This window comes from Aricia agestis, chromosome 3, assembly GCF_905147365.1.
Source record: "Aricia agestis chromosome 3, ilAriAges1.1, whole genome shotgun sequence".
Lineage (NCBI taxonomy): Eukaryota > Metazoa > Arthropoda > Insecta > Lepidoptera > Lycaenidae > Aricia > Aricia agestis.
Window position 1 is genome coordinate 17,664,335 of NC_056408.1, and position 18,292 is coordinate 17,682,626.

Here is an 18,292-nt window from a genome sequence, read left to right on the forward strand (position 1 = left end):
TCAAAGAACGCGAACGAGACTGAACTCATCAACCGCAACTCCGTCACGCCAATATTCGTTTATCGCAGGGGATCGCTAAATTTTTCCTGGATAAAAAGTATATATTATGTACTTTCCCGGCACTCAAAGTATCTCCAATGTCCATATCAAATTTCAAGAGGCGTGAAGAGGTAACAGACAGACAGACAGACTGAGTACGGACACACATCATTTATTATTACGGATGGTATACTCACTCGGCGAGCACGGCGGGGTAGTCCGGTGCGTCGGGCGCGTCGTCGCTGCGCTCGATGTGCACGTGCAGGCCGGCGTCGCGGCGCGTGATGCGCATGTTCTCCAGCCGAGCGCACCGCGCCGCCGACCACTGCGCCATCTTGCCGAAACGCTCCGACAGCGTCAACCTGGGAGGACACATTTTTGAAATGAAACGAAAGAACAAGGGGCATTTCTGTATGGAACCTGGGCTTGTACCACGAAACTGTTTTGAGACTCAAACAATCGAACGAGAATGCCGCATCCTACTCTAACAAACGTGAAATGACGTTTGTTAGAGTAGGATTGGAGCAGGACGCAGCATTCTCGTCCGATTATTTAAGTCTCAAAACGGTTTCGTAGTAGGCCTACTGTACCCGAGCTGTAGCACATCCACACATATATCAAATGTAAGTCGATAACAATACAAATGTATGAAAAAAATCTTGTGTATTAAAGGGTTGAATCGAAATCGAATCGAATCAAAAAAAAAATCAAATCGAAAATGAAAATGAAGTTAAATCTTGTTTCTTTTATTAATTAAATTTTCTATACTTTAAATATGCTATGTACATTAATTTCCTCAGTAAATCTTGTCGCAATACTTAGGTGCACACAAATCTATCGAAAAAATTTGCATGTGTTTTAGTAAAGCTTTAGTATACCCACTGTGTATATTTTAATTGTTACATGAACATAACAACTAAAGCGTTGAAGTGGGATGGAAATACAAATCTGTCATATAATTATGCTACATAGCCTTATATTAGCATTTCTAGTAAAAACAAAAATCTAAGGCGCAAATTCGCCGCGGTCAAACGCCTACGATGTACTGACAGCCGTGCAACTGCCCCCGCCCACAAACCGTCAATGTTACAAGGCCCTATATTTTGTGCGCTGTAGCATCAATCGGGTGACATTGATATTTTTATATTATTTCACATTTTCTAGAACATTCTTGCTGGGAAGTTACTACACTATATAACTTTATATATAACTTATAATATATAACTTTAATGACATAATATATAACGAATGTGGTATTGCTACAATAAAATGTTACTATGGCAGCCCCTAAACCTACACATATTCTATTCTATTGTACAGTTTATCTATATATATAAAACTCAAAGGTGACTGACTGACATGGTGATCTATCAACGCACAGCCTAAACCACTTGACCGATCGGGCTGAAATTTGGCATGCAGGTAGATGTTATGATGTAGGCTTCCGCTAAGAAAGGATTCATATATTAATACTTCTTAACGCGAGCGAAGCCGCGGGCAAAAACTCGTTCTATAATAAGACTGAAAGGTGCGCCAATATTCAATATTAACCCTAAGACATCAATAATATTGCACAATTCGTTGTATTTTGCAATAAAATTTATCGTCTAGGACCCGCTGATACTGTCACCCGCACGATGCTACAGTGCACATACTATACGACGACTGTCATAGTAGTCTGGCGTACCTCTGCGGCTGCGGCTCGGAGCTGGCGTCAGACTCGCTGTCGGAGTCGGAGTTGAGCGCGGCGGCGATGGCCGCGGGCGACACGCCGCGCTCGCGCTCACGGGACGGCCGCCGCCGCCGCTCACCCTCGCGCTTGATGTTGGCAGGCGCGATGGGCGGGGCCGGTCGCACCGCCAGCTGCGAACGCTGCCACTCCAACACCTGCGAACGTTTGTCAGTGACGCTATAATACTCCATGATGATTCCATTTTTTGATATCCTTTGGATGTAAACAATGGCAGTGTTCGTTGGCAAACATGCGTCGCGAAACCTTTTATTGCGGCACGACACAATGATGTCATAATATCATGGATTGCCAAGACCAAACATTCAATATATCCATTTCCAGAATGAAAATTATCTCTGGGTTAAATGTATTTTCTCATAGTCATAAAACAAAATGCATCAAGTAAGGGTAGTAAGGTAAGTAGGGTAGTAATAGTTGTAAGGTGGTGGTTCGGAGAAATGAAACCACTCGATGCTTAATTAAGACTGATTTTATTTAATACTAACTTACGATTAAATAGTCCAGCATAGTGCTGTGACATATTAGTGTTGTGCCACATTACATACATTATTTTACCTCTACATCACCCTTCTTAATAAAAAAAAAATTACAATGTAAGTATATTTTTTTTAAAGTGCTTAAAGTTAAATCTCATTATTATTTTTAACATAAAGTTTTGTTCTATTTTTATGAATCACATCTACTGTACCTTTTTCATTTATAATTTCTACATTAGGTAGCATATCTTTTACAACTTTATACGGTCCTGAATAAACATCTTCAAACTTATTACCTATTTCATTTTTAACTAAAATCAAATCATTTGCTTCATAACTTACAGGTTTAATATTTTTATCATATCTTAGTTTTCTCTTTAATTTACTTTCTAATAAATTATTCTTAGCTTCTCTTTGAGAAAGCTGCAGCCTGTACCTCAATTCATTAGGATAGAAACCAGAGTAAATTGGCTCAAGGTATTGTGTTAGATTAGTTGGAAGGGAACATTTTTTACCAAACACTAACTCATAAGGTGTGTATTGAGTTTCTGTATGAACTGTGGTGTTGTAACCAAAACACCAGAAAGGGAGCCACATACTCCACATTTCAGGATGGTTGTCACATTCAATACGAATAAATGCATTAAAATTTTTATGTGTTTTGTTTGTAAGTATAATATCCTTACTAAAAATTTACTAAACCATATTATGTTTTACTTTAACTCATATTGTGTCTGGACCTAATACTCTCAAATAAACCGACCTTTTCTTCCCTCGTCCGTTTGCTGGCCTCCCTCGCTTTGAGCAGCTCCCGTGTGGGCTGCACCGCTCTGGCGGCCGGCGGCGGCGGCGGACGCTTGGCTTTGGCCGGCGACGGAGACTTGCGCCCACTGAAATACGAATATTTTTTACCATCTGATCACACTATTTTTAGCAATCATAAAAAATTTATAGCCCAGCTTAACGTTCGGACTTTCCTTCCATCAAGGTTGAATGTAGACACGCCTCATTACTTAATTTTTAACGCAAGTAGACTGAAGGCGATACCGCGTTATAATTTATAACGTCTTATAGCGCGCGTTAACCGCGCCGTCGCGCAGGCAATGATTGCTATAGGCCTAATGCTAGAATTTTGGCGTTCCTTCCTTTCTTCTTGACGCACCTTCTTCGGGGGATAAACGAAACTACGCGATAAACGAATTGACGCCGCTTCACATCAAGCACGCACCTTTGGGCGCAACATCGATTATTTCTATCGTAGTAACTTAACTAATTGCAAAACTGATGTTTTGTAATTCAGTCCAAAGTGCAAAAAAGATTTATAAATCACACAAACAGAATAGCTTTTACAAGTTACAGCACTAATATTGCTCTGTAATATAAGATACGTACGATGGTTTAGTTGCATTCTTGGGCGGCGGCGGCGGCGGTCCCTTCTTGTTCTTAGCCGAGCAGACTGAACAAGACTCGTCCGAGCAGCTGCTGGCCGAAGATCCAGAGGAAGACTGGAAACAAACAAATACTTATTTAGAACTCAATTTAGACTAGATGGAGCTAAACAATTAAAAGGGTCTGCTGTAATATTTATTATACTTTGTTGCGCCATGGATTAAAGTGAATGTTACTACTTTTAGCAGAAATTCGTCGCGAAGAACTGTTCTTTGGGAAAAAAACTATCCTAAATATTGAATTTATTTAGATTCAAAGGATACCTGATTCTAGATTCTATTTAAATTTGTTCACTGTTTAGACTTCAGTATTTGAATACAAGTATCAAGAGGTAAAAGACAGACATCTTATAATATGTATTACTTTCAATACTATAGAGAAGGCATGATATTTAACTTACCTTTCTAGGTCCAGGTGGACTGGGCGGGCGCACTCCCCGTGGCGGGGGCGGAGGCCGAGTTCGTCGCGGCCGGGGACTGGGGCTCCGGCCTCGACGCTTCGGGCTTCGAGCGGGGCTGCGTCTAAAAAAGTATCAATTAAATTACTAACTGCAAACAGACACTGAAAGAAAATATTGTTTTTAGAATAATAGGAAGACCGTACAAAAACACAAAAGATCACAAAAATCTCTTAAAGATTTTATACTATCCACATAATATTTTAAATACGATTTGGCCAAATGTGAACACAGGACGACAAAATCGTGAGTCACATCATGAAATGCCTCAAGATTATTCAAGTTTTAATCATGAAATGATCAAATCTACGATATGGCCATGGCATATCCACAACCGATGCAAAGGCCTTTTATTCTAAAACATATTCTATACGTACCTGATAGGGCTTCGCCTAGGGCTCCTGCGGGGGCTGCGCCTCGGTGTGCGGGACTTGCGCGGCGTCCGGCGACCGATGGGCGACCGCGACCGGCGACCGATAGAGCGGGATCGACGACTAACCAGTGGCGACCTGTAATAATGATATAACTTTAAAGCCGCCGCAGCATAACACTCGACATGTTTTTCAGACCAAGCCGACAGATCAGACTAACATTGAACAGACCTAACCTAACCAGATGACATAGTCCACCATGTGCCTATGGATCTATTTCTTTGATGTTAGTGGGCCCCTAGACGATCAATTTTATTGTGCAATATAATACATAGTCTAATAGTATTAAACAATTTATTTGACAATAAGATTGAAAGGCGCGTTCAATATCAACCATAGACGATCAATATTATTGAACAATATGTGATATTTCATAATAAAATTGATTGTCTAGGGGCCTGCTTAGTCATAATCATAACCCAACCACATGACATAGGTCCTCCATATGCCTATGGGCTATGGATCAATTTCTTTGATGTTACATTATGTTGGTTGTGATATAATGTACAGTAAAGCGTGTACACACCGAGAACGTCTGGGCGGGGTGCGGGAGCGGCGGGGGGACACCGAGCCAGACTCCTCCAGATACAATTGCTTGTACCCAGTGTGACGCCACCTGAACATACCAACATCTCAGATGAGTGCCAATTCTTCAACTATTATTATCAAAGCTTTACTTTGTTTCAAATTTAAATATAGTTCACACTCTCACCCCCTTAAAAATACAAAAAATAATACCAACAATTATAAAGCGCCACAGCTGTTTTTTTTAAATTACTGTTACCAAATGCCCCCGATAATAAAACATTTTGCTTTGCAGATAACTACGTATTAACTATTAAAAAAGTTGTCTGTATAGTGTGTGCACACATAGAGAATTTCACTTAGCAGACAAGGGATAATCGCTTAAAAAATATTATTAGCATGTGCAATGATTAATTCCAAACCACTACAAAGCTCAAAAGAATACATGTACTGATATAAAATTTTCTAACAAATCACATCCTACCACCTTAAGTTTTCATAAAGCTTAAATAGGCCTATATGCAGCAAAAATAATAATGATAATAACAAAGAATAAAATCACAGTCCACAGACAAGGCAAGTAAAATAATAAATATAATAATGTACCCTCTGAGAAATTGATTCATAGTCAGATGGTGGACGTATATAATTTGGTCGGGCTATGTCAAGTCAGTGGTTGTATTAAATAATCTGTTGGTTGGGCTTGACATAGTCCGATCAAATGTTAGTCGCTATTTGTTTGCTTGACATAACATAACCTGACCAAACTATGTTGGTCAGTAGCTCTAGCTTGGCGACCAGTGGAAATGCGAAAGTATAGACAAACTGTGGAAATAAACTTAAGGTGCCGTTCCGAAAAATTCAATTAAAATGACAGACTATCGTTACAAACAAATCAGTGGAGATAAAATTAAGGTGCCCTTCCGATCTAAGTAAGTTTATGTCCACAGTTTGTCTATACTTTCCCATTTCTTCTGGTCGCCGTGCTAGGGCTACTGGTGTCAATGTATTTCTTTTATAGTTTCTCTTTTAAGTGATGAAAAGAATAATGATCTAAAACCATTTACCACCCACATTGATGTCTTAGTTTTTAAGTATTTTAAGTTTTTGTTTGTACACCCATTTTAATGTGCTCAATAAAGTATTTATCTAGCTATCAAAAATGAATATATCGAAACTCACCTGTTTGGATCTTTCTCCTCCACCTCCAGGAGTTTCCGGTCCCAGCTGCCTGGTGAAGCTTGTCTTGCTCTCTTCATCACATTGTCTATCTCCTTCCTTCGTCCCGCAGGGTTTGATGGATCTAGATTAATGTGTCATTTAAAATCTAGGGCAAGTATGCGTAAAATACACATTTCGTAGATGAAGATAGTGTAAAAAGGAGAAAGATTAAATAGACAAAGTTTTATGGAGAACATCAAAATATTATTTTCATAATATAATATAATACAATAGAATTACTGTATGACTTTAATAAATGAAAAATTTATTATTGAGAGTACATGAAACTTTGAGTTACCTGTAATTCTTGTATGTTGTGGATTACGATCCATGTGCAAACGATTCTTCGAAGCTGCCTCAGCAGCTCGGGAAACGGAACCATTGCGCCTTGAGGAAGACATCCTATAATATTAGTCATAGTTATTATTCCATAGTAAAAAGGGTATTGAAATTTGCTATTGTAAGTTTTTTTTTGGTAACAAGTAATTTATAATCTTAAAGTAGCTACACAATAAAACTAGCAACACAATAACATTTTATGTGGCCCAATGCTATGTACTTCAAAAGGCTTGTTTAAAGGCTAATGTGCCCAAAAATATACCTATTTAGTACCAATAAAATTCGAAACAATCACCAAAATGGATATTTTTGATCACCAAATTACGTTTCCTAAAATATTATCAAATTAATGCTATTTTTCTTATTATTGACTGCCATAAAAATATATGGACGCCTTTAAAATTAAATATTTTATATTGCCACCAAATACAATTACACATTTTACCTATATTTTAGGTCACGAGTTTAATTATAAAACGAGTAGTAGTAGTAGGTCACGAGTTTAAATTTGGTAGTTTTTAGTAGGCTAAACAAGCTAACGATTGCTAGAATTTTTTTAAATACCAAATAATGTACTGGGGTTCCCAAACATAGGTCACTTGTTCATGGCTTGTGTTTAAGTGCCGCCTGCCAGAAATGTACCTATTTTTAACCGACTTAAAAAAAAAGGACATCAGTTCAACATGTATGTATGTCATATTTTCAGAACTGCCCAGTTTTCATATAAGTCTATATCAGCATCTGAACAAATGTGCCAAATTTCAAAAGTGTATGTATAATATACATACATAATATACCTTTTAAATTTGGCCGTTTTAGCGTTCTGTAATCAACAAAACTTGGTTGACTACTGTACCCTAAAACGAAACCCTAACCAGCTGATTTTTTGTATATTGGTAGGTTAATAGTTATATAATTTAAAAGTAACCTTGTCCTACAAATAAAACAATCCATATTTTAGGACCATCAAGTCAAAGTATGAAATACTTTCTATCTCTGTTAGCTACCACTTTTGAGATTTTACGAAAATAAAAATGTTCTTGTCTTATCAAAATGTAGCTACTAACAAAAAATTAGCTTGTTAGTAATCACAAAAAAAATGTTCTAGGGCTAGGCACTGTTAGGCTTAGGGTCTTAAAAATATTTTTGGTGACCGTTTAAATTATACCCATTTCAAAATACATAGCACTAAGCCAGACTGATGAGATCTGAAATTTCCATTTATTATAATATGCTATTTATCAAACCTTGTATCTCAAAGTGTTGTCCAAATAGTATTTTTTTTAACCCGTTGATTGTGGGAAAACAAGACACAATAGATATTCTATTGTGTCTCGTTCACCGGTGAGAGTATGGGGCTTGATGAATTAACAAATAGATAAAATTGCTCTCTTTTTACAGATCAGCTGCTGTGGCAGTTATAATAAGTTAATAAAACTTAGCTAACTTAGCAACAAAAAAATGACAATTGAAGTATATGTGAGTACATCCTAAGTATGCCTGATTGTCTTGGCATTACTACTATTATCTCATCTCATCATCTCTAATACCGGATACTAGACTCCTAAAGAGTCTTATGGTTAAGATTGCATTCACACCAAAATCCTTCCTATTCCATACAATATAATATTACCTTCGGTCCACACTAAATAATAAATATGCTAGTAAGTCATATTCTGCAGCTGAAGTTATAATAATTGGTGTGAATATTGCCTTCACGATAATCAGGAGAGGACCGTAATTAGGAGAAAATTATTTTATAAAATATTTCTAAAGATTACCTTGTTTGTTTTCTGTTAGTAGAAAAATTGGTCCCAGTCAACAAAACCAGCTGCTAAATATACTATTTACTTTACCTAACATACTTATATATAGAATCACATATTATAGTTTCTACAAGTTTTGTTAAGTTTAGATTCTTGTTTTATAATATTTTGATATAGCAGATCATGCACATTTATTTAAAATACAGTTTAAAAAACCTTCTGGGGTAAGAAGAAATAAAATATCTAAGTAAACATAAAACATTGTTGCTTGTCAGAGAGAACCTTTTGAACAAGGCACATGTTATTTTCTGTAGGTAATAGAATTTATGAGTTGCTAAAACATTTTTCGTACTATTTGCGAATGCGAACTTACTCTTTTGAGATAAATCTATAATTACTTTCACAAGATGGCGGACGAATATTGATCTTTTCAGCGGTCACTCACCTGAGAGGATTCGCAAGCTTACCTGTATCACGCCGCTTTTATTCTCAGGAGCTAGGGCTCCAACGCGCGCGTAGTGTCGCGGGGGGCGAAGCCCCAAGGCGGCCCGGACGGCGGTGCCACGCGGCGGGACGCGATGTCCACCAACGCCGCTGCAACCCAACCGATATACTTAACAACACGAATACGCGACGCGGCGAATGCGCGAATCCCGCTGTGAAGCGGTCACGCGAACGGATTGGGCCCACGCCAGGCAAACATGCAGCCTCCGGGCAGACGCGACGGTGGCCTCGCGATCCAGGCCAAACGGCTAAGCGGGGCTGACGAGTCACCTCCATGGCATCCATTTTCTTTGTTGCACCTCCAGACATCGAAGACGGCTTAACATCAAACATACTAAATCCACAAAAAGTAATCACAAAACAAAGTTACGAACCAGTATAATTATAAACACGAAAACTAACTGAAGTTCAATGCAGAAGAAATCTCGTTAAACAATTGCACGACACAGCTTCCTAGGAGCATCGGCCATTTTGTTTGAACCACAGATTACTAGTATATATTTGGTTTGAACTTTGAAAATTCTGCTGACTTTTGACCAGTGTTGCCAACTATTCAAAACTTTTTCCCCCTAAAGCAACTTCAAAACCCACTAAATTTCAACCAAAACTCCCCAAAAAATCAAAATATTAAAAAAATTGGGGTATGTTCTACTAAGCGCTCAAAACGCTGAAATACACCTTCAACAGGCCAAACAAACAAAAAAAGCCAGCAGTTTTTAAATACATACTTCAATCTTTTTTTTCATTACATACAACGACAACAAATATAATAATCTGTCAGCTGGTACGACTCAAAAGACTATAGCGACATGTGCTTTGTGCGGCAGTTCTATGCCTCGAGCGAACGCGACCGGTAAAAATTCAAATAAAATGCTAATTTATGACATAGAGTATAGGTATCATTTTCTACTGACATTTGCGTGGCGACCCATGCTGCCGCCGGCGGCGGCGTAAAAGCTAGTGGTTGAGTAAAATGAAACGGGAAACCCTAGGAATAATAAAAACTAAGAAATCGTAACTCCCATACTATTACCGTTTTAAATTTGGTTCCTTTTGATCTGTCATGTAACGTCAGCCTAGTACCGCTCAAGGTCACCTAAATATTGCAAATGTATTGAAATGTGTACCTAATGTACACTTTTTTGACAAGTATTGTGTAGCATGTTTCTTGACGGAGTTACTTTTCCTTATTTTTTATTATTCGTAGAGAAAACCTAGGTAGAGCCTATGTCATAAAGTGGCATTTCGTTTGAATTTTCGTCCGTCGCGGTCGCTCGCGGCAAAGTTCCGAGCCACTTTAAGGTTGTTATTAAAAAAATATTCCATTCTTCAAAATTTTTATCCCCAAAAATATCCCCAAAATATTTTACCCCCTAAAAAAACCCACTAAATTTATTTTTTCCCACTAAATTTAGTGGGAAATCCCCATAGTTGGCAACACTGCTTTTGACGTAAATAATATGACAATTGACAGATGTCATCAGTGATATATATATTTTTTTAATTATATGTCACTACTCACTGATGACATCTGTGAAAATGTGAAAAATTATAGACAGATACCTACATTAAACAATGTTTGATGGTGGTTTGATGCATAAAATTCTATTGAAAAAAATCGTGCAAATGAATGTTAATCTTACTTAATACTTATAATATTTATTACTTATTTTTTCGTAATTTATTACAAAATTGTGATTATTTGCAAAAAACCCACCAAACTGCGAATCTCGCGAGATCTCGAAATTGGCGAGATCTCGCGGTATTCCGCCCCAATCTCGCGAGATTTGCATTCCCTACGCGCAATATAGCTGGGTTTCGTAGTATCACTAGTTTTTGATATTTTTTATGGTCAATGCACAATGAATGTATATATTTTATAACGTGTTTTACACCACTAACACATCATATCAGTCATAGAACGTAACTGACATCATGTCAGTTACGTTCAAAGGAATTTGAACGAAAAGTTAAAAACTTCGCCGAATAAATTTTTTTTAGTTGAGCGACTATAACTTAAAAACTTATGAAGTCTTCTTAGCCGTGATAGTTTTCCTTTTAAATTCAGCATATTTCCTACTCCCGTGAATTTATTCACATTTCCAGAAGCAACCGTTTAGCTGGTAGAAGGGGGGACACTGGAATCTAACGATTTTTTTCACTTTAAAATTTAATATTTCACAAACGGATCCCTAAATCGGAAAATGATCTATGAATACTCAAAAATTTTTAAAAACCTTTCCAACGACACCCTTTTTTTTAGGTCGGGAAATGCTATTACTATTACGCATCCCCGGTAGCGTTGGGAAAGGACCACCGGGGTATGTGGGACTTGCTACGGCCGAAGGTGTTCCTACTTCCGCGCAGGACGGAGACGCGAGGGCCTATTACATGTCTTCCGTGGCTTCCGTCCGCTTCCAACGACACCCTACACGATGGGGTGGACGCAAAAAAAAATATTCATCCCCGCTTGATGTGCTGTAGGGAACTCAAAGAATTCTATTTAAACTGAGGGTTTTAATAGACGTCTTTGAGGGAACTGGGAAGGTAAGTACCATAAAAAATATTTTTAAAGATTTCGTGTACCATTTTGTCGTATGTGCATTCATGCCAAATTACAGCTTTGTAGATCCTAAAATAGTCTCTGAGCAAAACCGCGGACAGACAGACGGACGGACGGACGGACGGACAGACGGACAGACGGACAGACGGACAGACGGACAGACGGACAGACGGACAGACGGACAGACGGACAGACGGACAGACGGACAGACAGACCGAAACTAGGGTTCCTTGTTGACTACGGAACCCTTAAAAGCATGTAAGACCTGAGAATAGGTTTTGATGTTGATACTAGAAATAATTTAGCTAGTTTTAAGTAATTTAAGTAGGTAAGTCTCGATTCTGTCTCAGGAGTCATCAATACATACGAGTTACGACCTTGTTTAATCTTTATCCTAAATCAATAGATATTGCTAGCAAAACATTAAACAACAGAAACCTGTCGCATGTACAGTTTAGCCGGTAATCGGTATGGACTATGGAGTACTATTATATTTAAATATTCTGTGCCGGTATTAGCAGACTTTAGCACGTAAAGTTTAAAAAAATATTGACTCGACAGTCAACAGTAAACACACAAACTATATAATTCACAGAATTTATAACAATAATTAATTCCGTGTGTTTAATACGAATTAGAGGTATGACAGGTGACATAAGTACACAAAATAATATTGCCAATTGAGAACGTTGACATATAAAGATCCCACCTAGTATAGGTTCATATCTAGACAGGTTAAATAGAAGTTGTTAGTTCGATAGTTGTTATTTTAGTTATAGGATGTGATAACAGATGGCACTGTACAAATTTTGTAATCCGCTACATCGCGCTATCGAAAACCTAATGTGAGCCTATATAAGCCTGAGTTAGTTTTGAATAAACCGAGTTCCAACAACAGTGTGGTGGTTTCATTGAGGTTACCCTACGCAGCAACATATGGTGCCGAAACCAGGGAAGTAAGTGTGTAGTAAGTGTAGTGGACAGTGAAGAAGTGAAGTGAATAGTGAGTGCGGCGGACAAGGTAGGAACCCAGTGAATAGTGAGTGCGGTGGAACAGTGAATAGTGAGTGGACAGGACCCAAGTGAATAGTGACTAGTGAGTGCAAGTGACAGGACCCTCGGATTGCAGTGACAGGGACCCTCGGATTGCAGTGACAGGAAGTTCGGATTGCAGTGACAGGAGATTCGGATTGCAGTGAGTAGTGCGTGCAAATGACAAGAAAATTGGATTGCAGTGAGTAGTAGGTGCAAAGGACAATAGACCGTAAGTAGACTATAAATAAGAGACTCTTCAAATTAAGTGGCTTGGACTTGTAAGTTGTATTCAGAGCTGTGCGAATTGTCATTAAGCGATTGACATAATGGAGTCACTTTTGCTAGAACAAGAGGAAATCAGTACACTCATAAAGAAAGGTTTTACTAACTATAAAAAAACAGCCAAAGATAAATTAACTTCGATTTATATAAACAATAGATTGGAAATTTTAGAACCTATATGGACAAAATTTAGAGAAAACCATTTTAAGATTGTGAATACTGTATCTAAGGCCGAGAGATTACAGACACCTTATTTCATAGAAGAGTGGTATGATACTGTAGAAGAGACATACAGCGAATATAAATGTAGATTAAAGTTAGACATGAGTAAGAGAAGTGAGATAAGAGATGCATCTGCGATTTCTGCATGTAACCAAAGCTGTAATCCCGCAAAGCCAGAGGTTAAATTACCCCAAATCCAACTTCCAACATTTTCGGGAGCATACGAAGAGTGGCAAAGCTTTCACGATATGTTCCTCTCGCTCATTCATAACAATAACTCTTTAAGTACTGTGCAGAAGATGCATTATTTGAAGTGCGGTTTAAGAGGCGAGCCTGAGATGCTATTGCGAAGTATGATGACTACCGAATCAAATTACGCTGAAGCTTGGGACAAATTAGTTAAGCGATACAGCAATAAGAGATATAATGCCAATGATGTTATGAAAAAGCTATTTTCATTGAAATCCGCAAATAGCGAATCCGCAGCCGCAATTAAGAATTTACTTGACACTACTGCCGTTTGTTTGAAATCGCTACAGAATTTAGGAGTTGAGACGGATAAGTGGGATGTGATTATGATTTATATCACCGTCTCAAAGCTAGACTATGAGACACGAACGGAGTGGGAGTCGGAAGTAAGCCGAAGAGAGTCAGATGATTTCCCAACCTGGAATGAATTAGTTACATTTTTAGAGAAGAAATTCAGAACCTTAGAGATGTTGTCCGATTCCAAGTCCGGTCGCCGCTTTGCAATGTCCAATGAAATTAAAGTCCATCATTCTTCTACTGTCCAATATAAGAGAAGCTGCGTAATGTGCGAGAAACCACACTTGTTATACCAATGCAAACGATTCGGATCTAAGTCTCCCCAAGAGAGAGCAGAGTTTATCAAATCCAAGAGGCTTTGTTTCAATTGTTTTGCACGTACCCACAACGTCAAGAATTGCCATCAGACTACGTGTTGCCGACGTTGTGGTAGAAGGCATCACACACTGCTGCATTATGAGAGAAGTCGGCCTCGAGAGAATTCTAGCCAACCAACTTCATCCACTGGTACTGCATCCAACTCAGGAGACGCAGTTCACAGCCATGAGAGAGAAATTCCAAAGTATGAGAAAAAAGTAGTAGCTCATTTTGCCAGTGAGAATTACCAAAAGCATATCAGAGTGTTGTTACCTACAGCTTTAGTGAGAATTAAATCACAAAATGGCTACTATCAAAGTGCGCGTGTGTTAATTGATCAAGGTTCAGAGACATCCTTTGTTGCTGAGAGTGTAGTGAAATCACTTGGTCTTAACCGCAAACCAGTTAATAGTTTAGTATCAGGTGTAGGTCAAAGCAAAGAGAATATATCTAAGAGTGTTGTTACTTTTGAGATAGAGTCACTTCATAATCGTGACTTTTCTTTATCGATTAATGCATTTGTTTTAAATTCATTAACATCATTTCTTCCATCTTCCAAAGCTTGCATCCTGAACTGGCCAGATCTTGTCCACTTACCTTTAGCAGATCCTTATTATGGTTCACCTGAAAAAATAGACATTATTCTAGGAGTAGAGGGTTATAGTCAAATATTATTAAGTGGTCTTCTTAAGCATTCATCACCTAGTGGTCCGATTGCTCAGAATACCCAGCTAGGCTGGATCATATCTGGCAATGCAGGTCGTACAAGAGAGCAAACACCAAGAGCTGTTAGTTATCACCTGAAAGTAAAAGAAGATAGTATGCTGAAACAATTTCGAGATATAGAGAGAAAGTCAGACATAAAGGAAAGGAAATTATGTAAAGAAGAAAAGAGATGTAAAGAAATAGATGAGACTACAGCTGCAAGAATTACTAAAGGCAGACATGTTGCCTTTCGAGATCCTGATCCACAGTGTATGTATGATAAATCCAAGGATGTCGGAATAAAGAGATCTATGTTCTCAGGAAGAAAACTTAGTAGAGAAGTGTTTAAATTATATAATAACGATGTAATTACCTCTGTGGATGTTGATCACGAAGAACGATCCCGTAGAGTTGTACGTTTTCGCTGATGTTTCTCAGGTGACATATGCTGCAGTCGTGTACCCAAAGTCTAGAGATAAACAAACCTTTTAAAAAGCTAATTACTATTCCAAATTTCGGGTTGTGTGCAGCCGTGCTTGCAGCAAAGTTGTAATTTGAAGTATTCACAGATTCTGAAGATACCTAAAGATAAGTTATTTGCCTGGTCCAATTCCACTCTAATTTTAGCTTGGCTTAGAAGAGAACCGAGTTGTTGGGACACATTCGAGATTAAAGAGGTTTCCGAAATTTCGACCAGAATACGACCACTGGATTCACATTGCCACAGATCAAAACCCACTGACTGTGCCTCAAGAACAAGAGGTACTTCGGTCAGAGAACTGAGAGCACGATTTGTGGTGGTATGTTCCAGACGTAATGCAAGTGAGTGATATTCCCTGTAAGAAAATAGATGTCAGCCCTGACATAGAAGCGAGAACAACCACGGTGCTGGCAATTTATCCTAAAGAAGATTTGTTTAGCTGAGACTTCCAAACTTGAGTGAATCCAGAGAGTATTATTATACTGCATGAAAAGAGTCGGAAACCTAAAACAAAAGTGATACAAGTGTTAAAGAAATGGACGAAGTATTTGATAGAAGTTTAAAAGCTGCGCAATCATTTTATTTCCAAGATTATTTAATTTGTCGGAGAACTACGAGAAGTGTTACGAAGAAAAACCAACTGCACCCCCTATCATCCATTTTCATTGAAACGGAGTGTTCAGAGTGGGCGGCCATATTACCCAATGTTCTTTTTCTTACAATGAGAAACAATTTTGCCTAGTGACTCGCTCGTCAGAGAGAGGGAGAGTACTAGCAACACTTACCTTTTTTGAGCCTGGTGGAAGTCGCTTAAGTTTTATATCCAATCTACTTTTTGAGCGAGAACACAGATAATCCAATGCCCTTGACGTCCGATCACTTTTGATCGGTGAACCACTGGATACAATTTCAGAACCAGATTATACTGAGACGCGTCTAACTGGCGTTCAGCGATGGAAGCTTACTCAAAAGATGGTTAATGTGACTTTAAATAATATACTTAAATGTTTCCCACAAAATGCTGTACCAGAAGTTATTGATTTTGTAGTATTTGAGATCAAAATATTTCATCAGCTAGAGATAACTGTGTATGAGATAAGAGTAGTTAAAACCATGCAGGTAAAGACAACCTTACCAGAGTAGTTAGTATTAAAAATACTATCTGTGAACGACCATATAATAAGTTGTGTTCATTGCGAAAAGCCTAATAAGTTTTGTTTAATTTGAGTTATGTTTTTACTTGCATTATATCTTGTGTGTCTACTGTTACTTAATTATGAGTTTGAATGATAGTGTAAAATTGTTTACTTTTTAAGTTTCATGTGTTTATGTTACATTGTTGCTCTTTACACCAAGGAGATTGTTAATATTTATTATTAAGTCAAATGTGGGAATGTCAAGTTTGAGAAAGTGAACATTTTCATGTAATTGTAATAGCAACAAGATGTAAGTTAACTAGCTTTTTCCTTTTTATAAGTTTGAAAAGGAACGAGTCCTTTTGGTGGGCGGGATGTTTAATACGAATTAGAGGTATGACAGGTGACATAAGTACACAAAATAATATTGCCAATTGAGAACGTTGACATATAAAGATCCCACCTAGTATAGGTTCATATCTAGACAGGTTAAATAGAAGTTGTTAGTTCGATAGTTGTTATTTTAGTTATAGGATGTGATAACAGATGGCACTGTACAAATTTTGTAATCCGCTACATCGCGCTATCGAAAACCTAATGTGAGCCTATATAAGCCTGAGTTAGTTTTGAATAAACCGAGTTCCAACAGCAGTGTGGTGGTTTCATTGAGGTTACCCTACGCAGCAACACCGTGAACTAATCCATAATATTATTGTCTTTGTTTTAAATGCGTTACTACTACTAATTACTTAGGTACTTACTACTTACTTAAGTAAGTACCTACATAAAACTGTACAAATAAAATGTTAAAATAAAATACCAGTAGGCAGTGACCACTGACCACACGGCACACATCGACAAAGATGGATCCTCAGACGAAATAGGTATAAGGGTCTGCCGTCTGAGGATGTAAATTCACATTGATAAGGGATAATACTCGATTCTACGCGTCCCCGAGCACATAGGTAAAAGTTAATCAATTCTTGCTCGGGTCAAGCCAAAAGGAACATAAAAACTATATTATGTTATATGTATTTTATATTCAAATATGTTTATCAATAAACATAGCGGATTATGTCAGACGGCTGGCCACAATGAGTTTCTAAAATACTAGAGTAGCAATGTCTTACAAAAGATTCTCAGAAATGCGTAACCACTTTTTTGTTCAAAAGACAATGTCAAGTCATATATTCGTTATGTCATTATGTATGTGAGATATGCCTGCAGGCATCTTCGAAGTGGCAACGCGTTGCTACCGTAAACTTCCAATCTAGTTACGTTAGTAACATAGAATATCATTGGCTGGCCACTATCACTGGGTGGTAACACAACACGCGTTCCTCACGTGATTATTATTTATTTATACCGGTTCCAACATTGAGGTACCTACTATAAACTGGAGAGAGCCTTTTATAGGCGTATAAGCTTCAAAAAGTGTAATGTTATGTCCTATTTACTAGGACATAACAAAGGAGTCGGTCTGCATGTTACATGTAATAAAAGTGTTAATAAAGGTTGTTAGTGAAGATTTAATGCTAGATATTGTTGAGTTTTGTGGTTCCGCTAAATAATAAACCATAAGAATGGTCAAAGAATACCTCAAACACGTGGATTTAACATTAAATACGTAAGTTTTGATCAGATGTAAGCTAAAAAGATAATTTATAAGATTATTAATCCCTTATTCGTGCTATACATATAAGGCATTAGTGCTAAAAATGTCACATCAATTAATAATTTGGCTATAAAAATTGCATAGCTTTTTACGTGTGTTTACGGATTCTCATCACTTGAACTATAGTTAATCGATATCATGAACTAATTGACTTTCAATCCTGTATCATAAAGTGCTTCGAAATAATCGACAAATAGAAATATTCAAGAAAATAAACGCACACTACTTGTATGAAAATAAGTACAAAATGGCCACGCGATGACGGGCTAAGACACGGAGCTCATATAAAGGGCTTTAGACTACATCTATACTATAATACTTTATCTATGG

At 37.7% G+C, this 18,292-nt stretch overlaps 1 protein-coding gene across 4 annotated transcripts in view; it reads right to left on the reverse strand.

Annotated features, from left to right (window-relative positions):
- Positions 1 to 9,438, reverse strand: part of LOC121725575 (serine/arginine repetitive matrix protein 1) — a 56,046-nt gene extending 46,608 nt beyond the window's left edge. The window contains exons 1-11 of one of the 4 annotated variants that reach the window (XM_042112592.1): positions 9,335 to 9,438; positions 8,924 to 9,050; positions 6,650 to 6,753; positions 6,313 to 6,433; positions 5,132 to 5,221; positions 4,552 to 4,683; positions 4,118 to 4,238; positions 3,661 to 3,773; positions 3,032 to 3,158; positions 1,727 to 1,926; positions 237 to 401 (exon numbers count right to left, since the gene is read on the reverse strand). In XM_042112592.1, coding sequence (XP_041968526.1) covers positions 237 to 401; positions 1,727 to 1,926; positions 3,032 to 3,158; positions 3,661 to 3,773; positions 4,118 to 4,238; positions 4,552 to 4,683; positions 5,132 to 5,221; positions 6,313 to 6,433; positions 6,650 to 6,752 — 1,172 coding nt within the window. In that variant the 5' untranslated portion in view covers position 6,753; positions 8,924 to 9,050; positions 9,335 to 9,438. The other 3 variants (XM_042112594.1, XM_042112595.1, XM_042112593.1) reach the window with 3 other exon arrangements.
- Between the last annotated feature and the right edge of the window lie 8,854 nt (positions 9,439 to 18,292).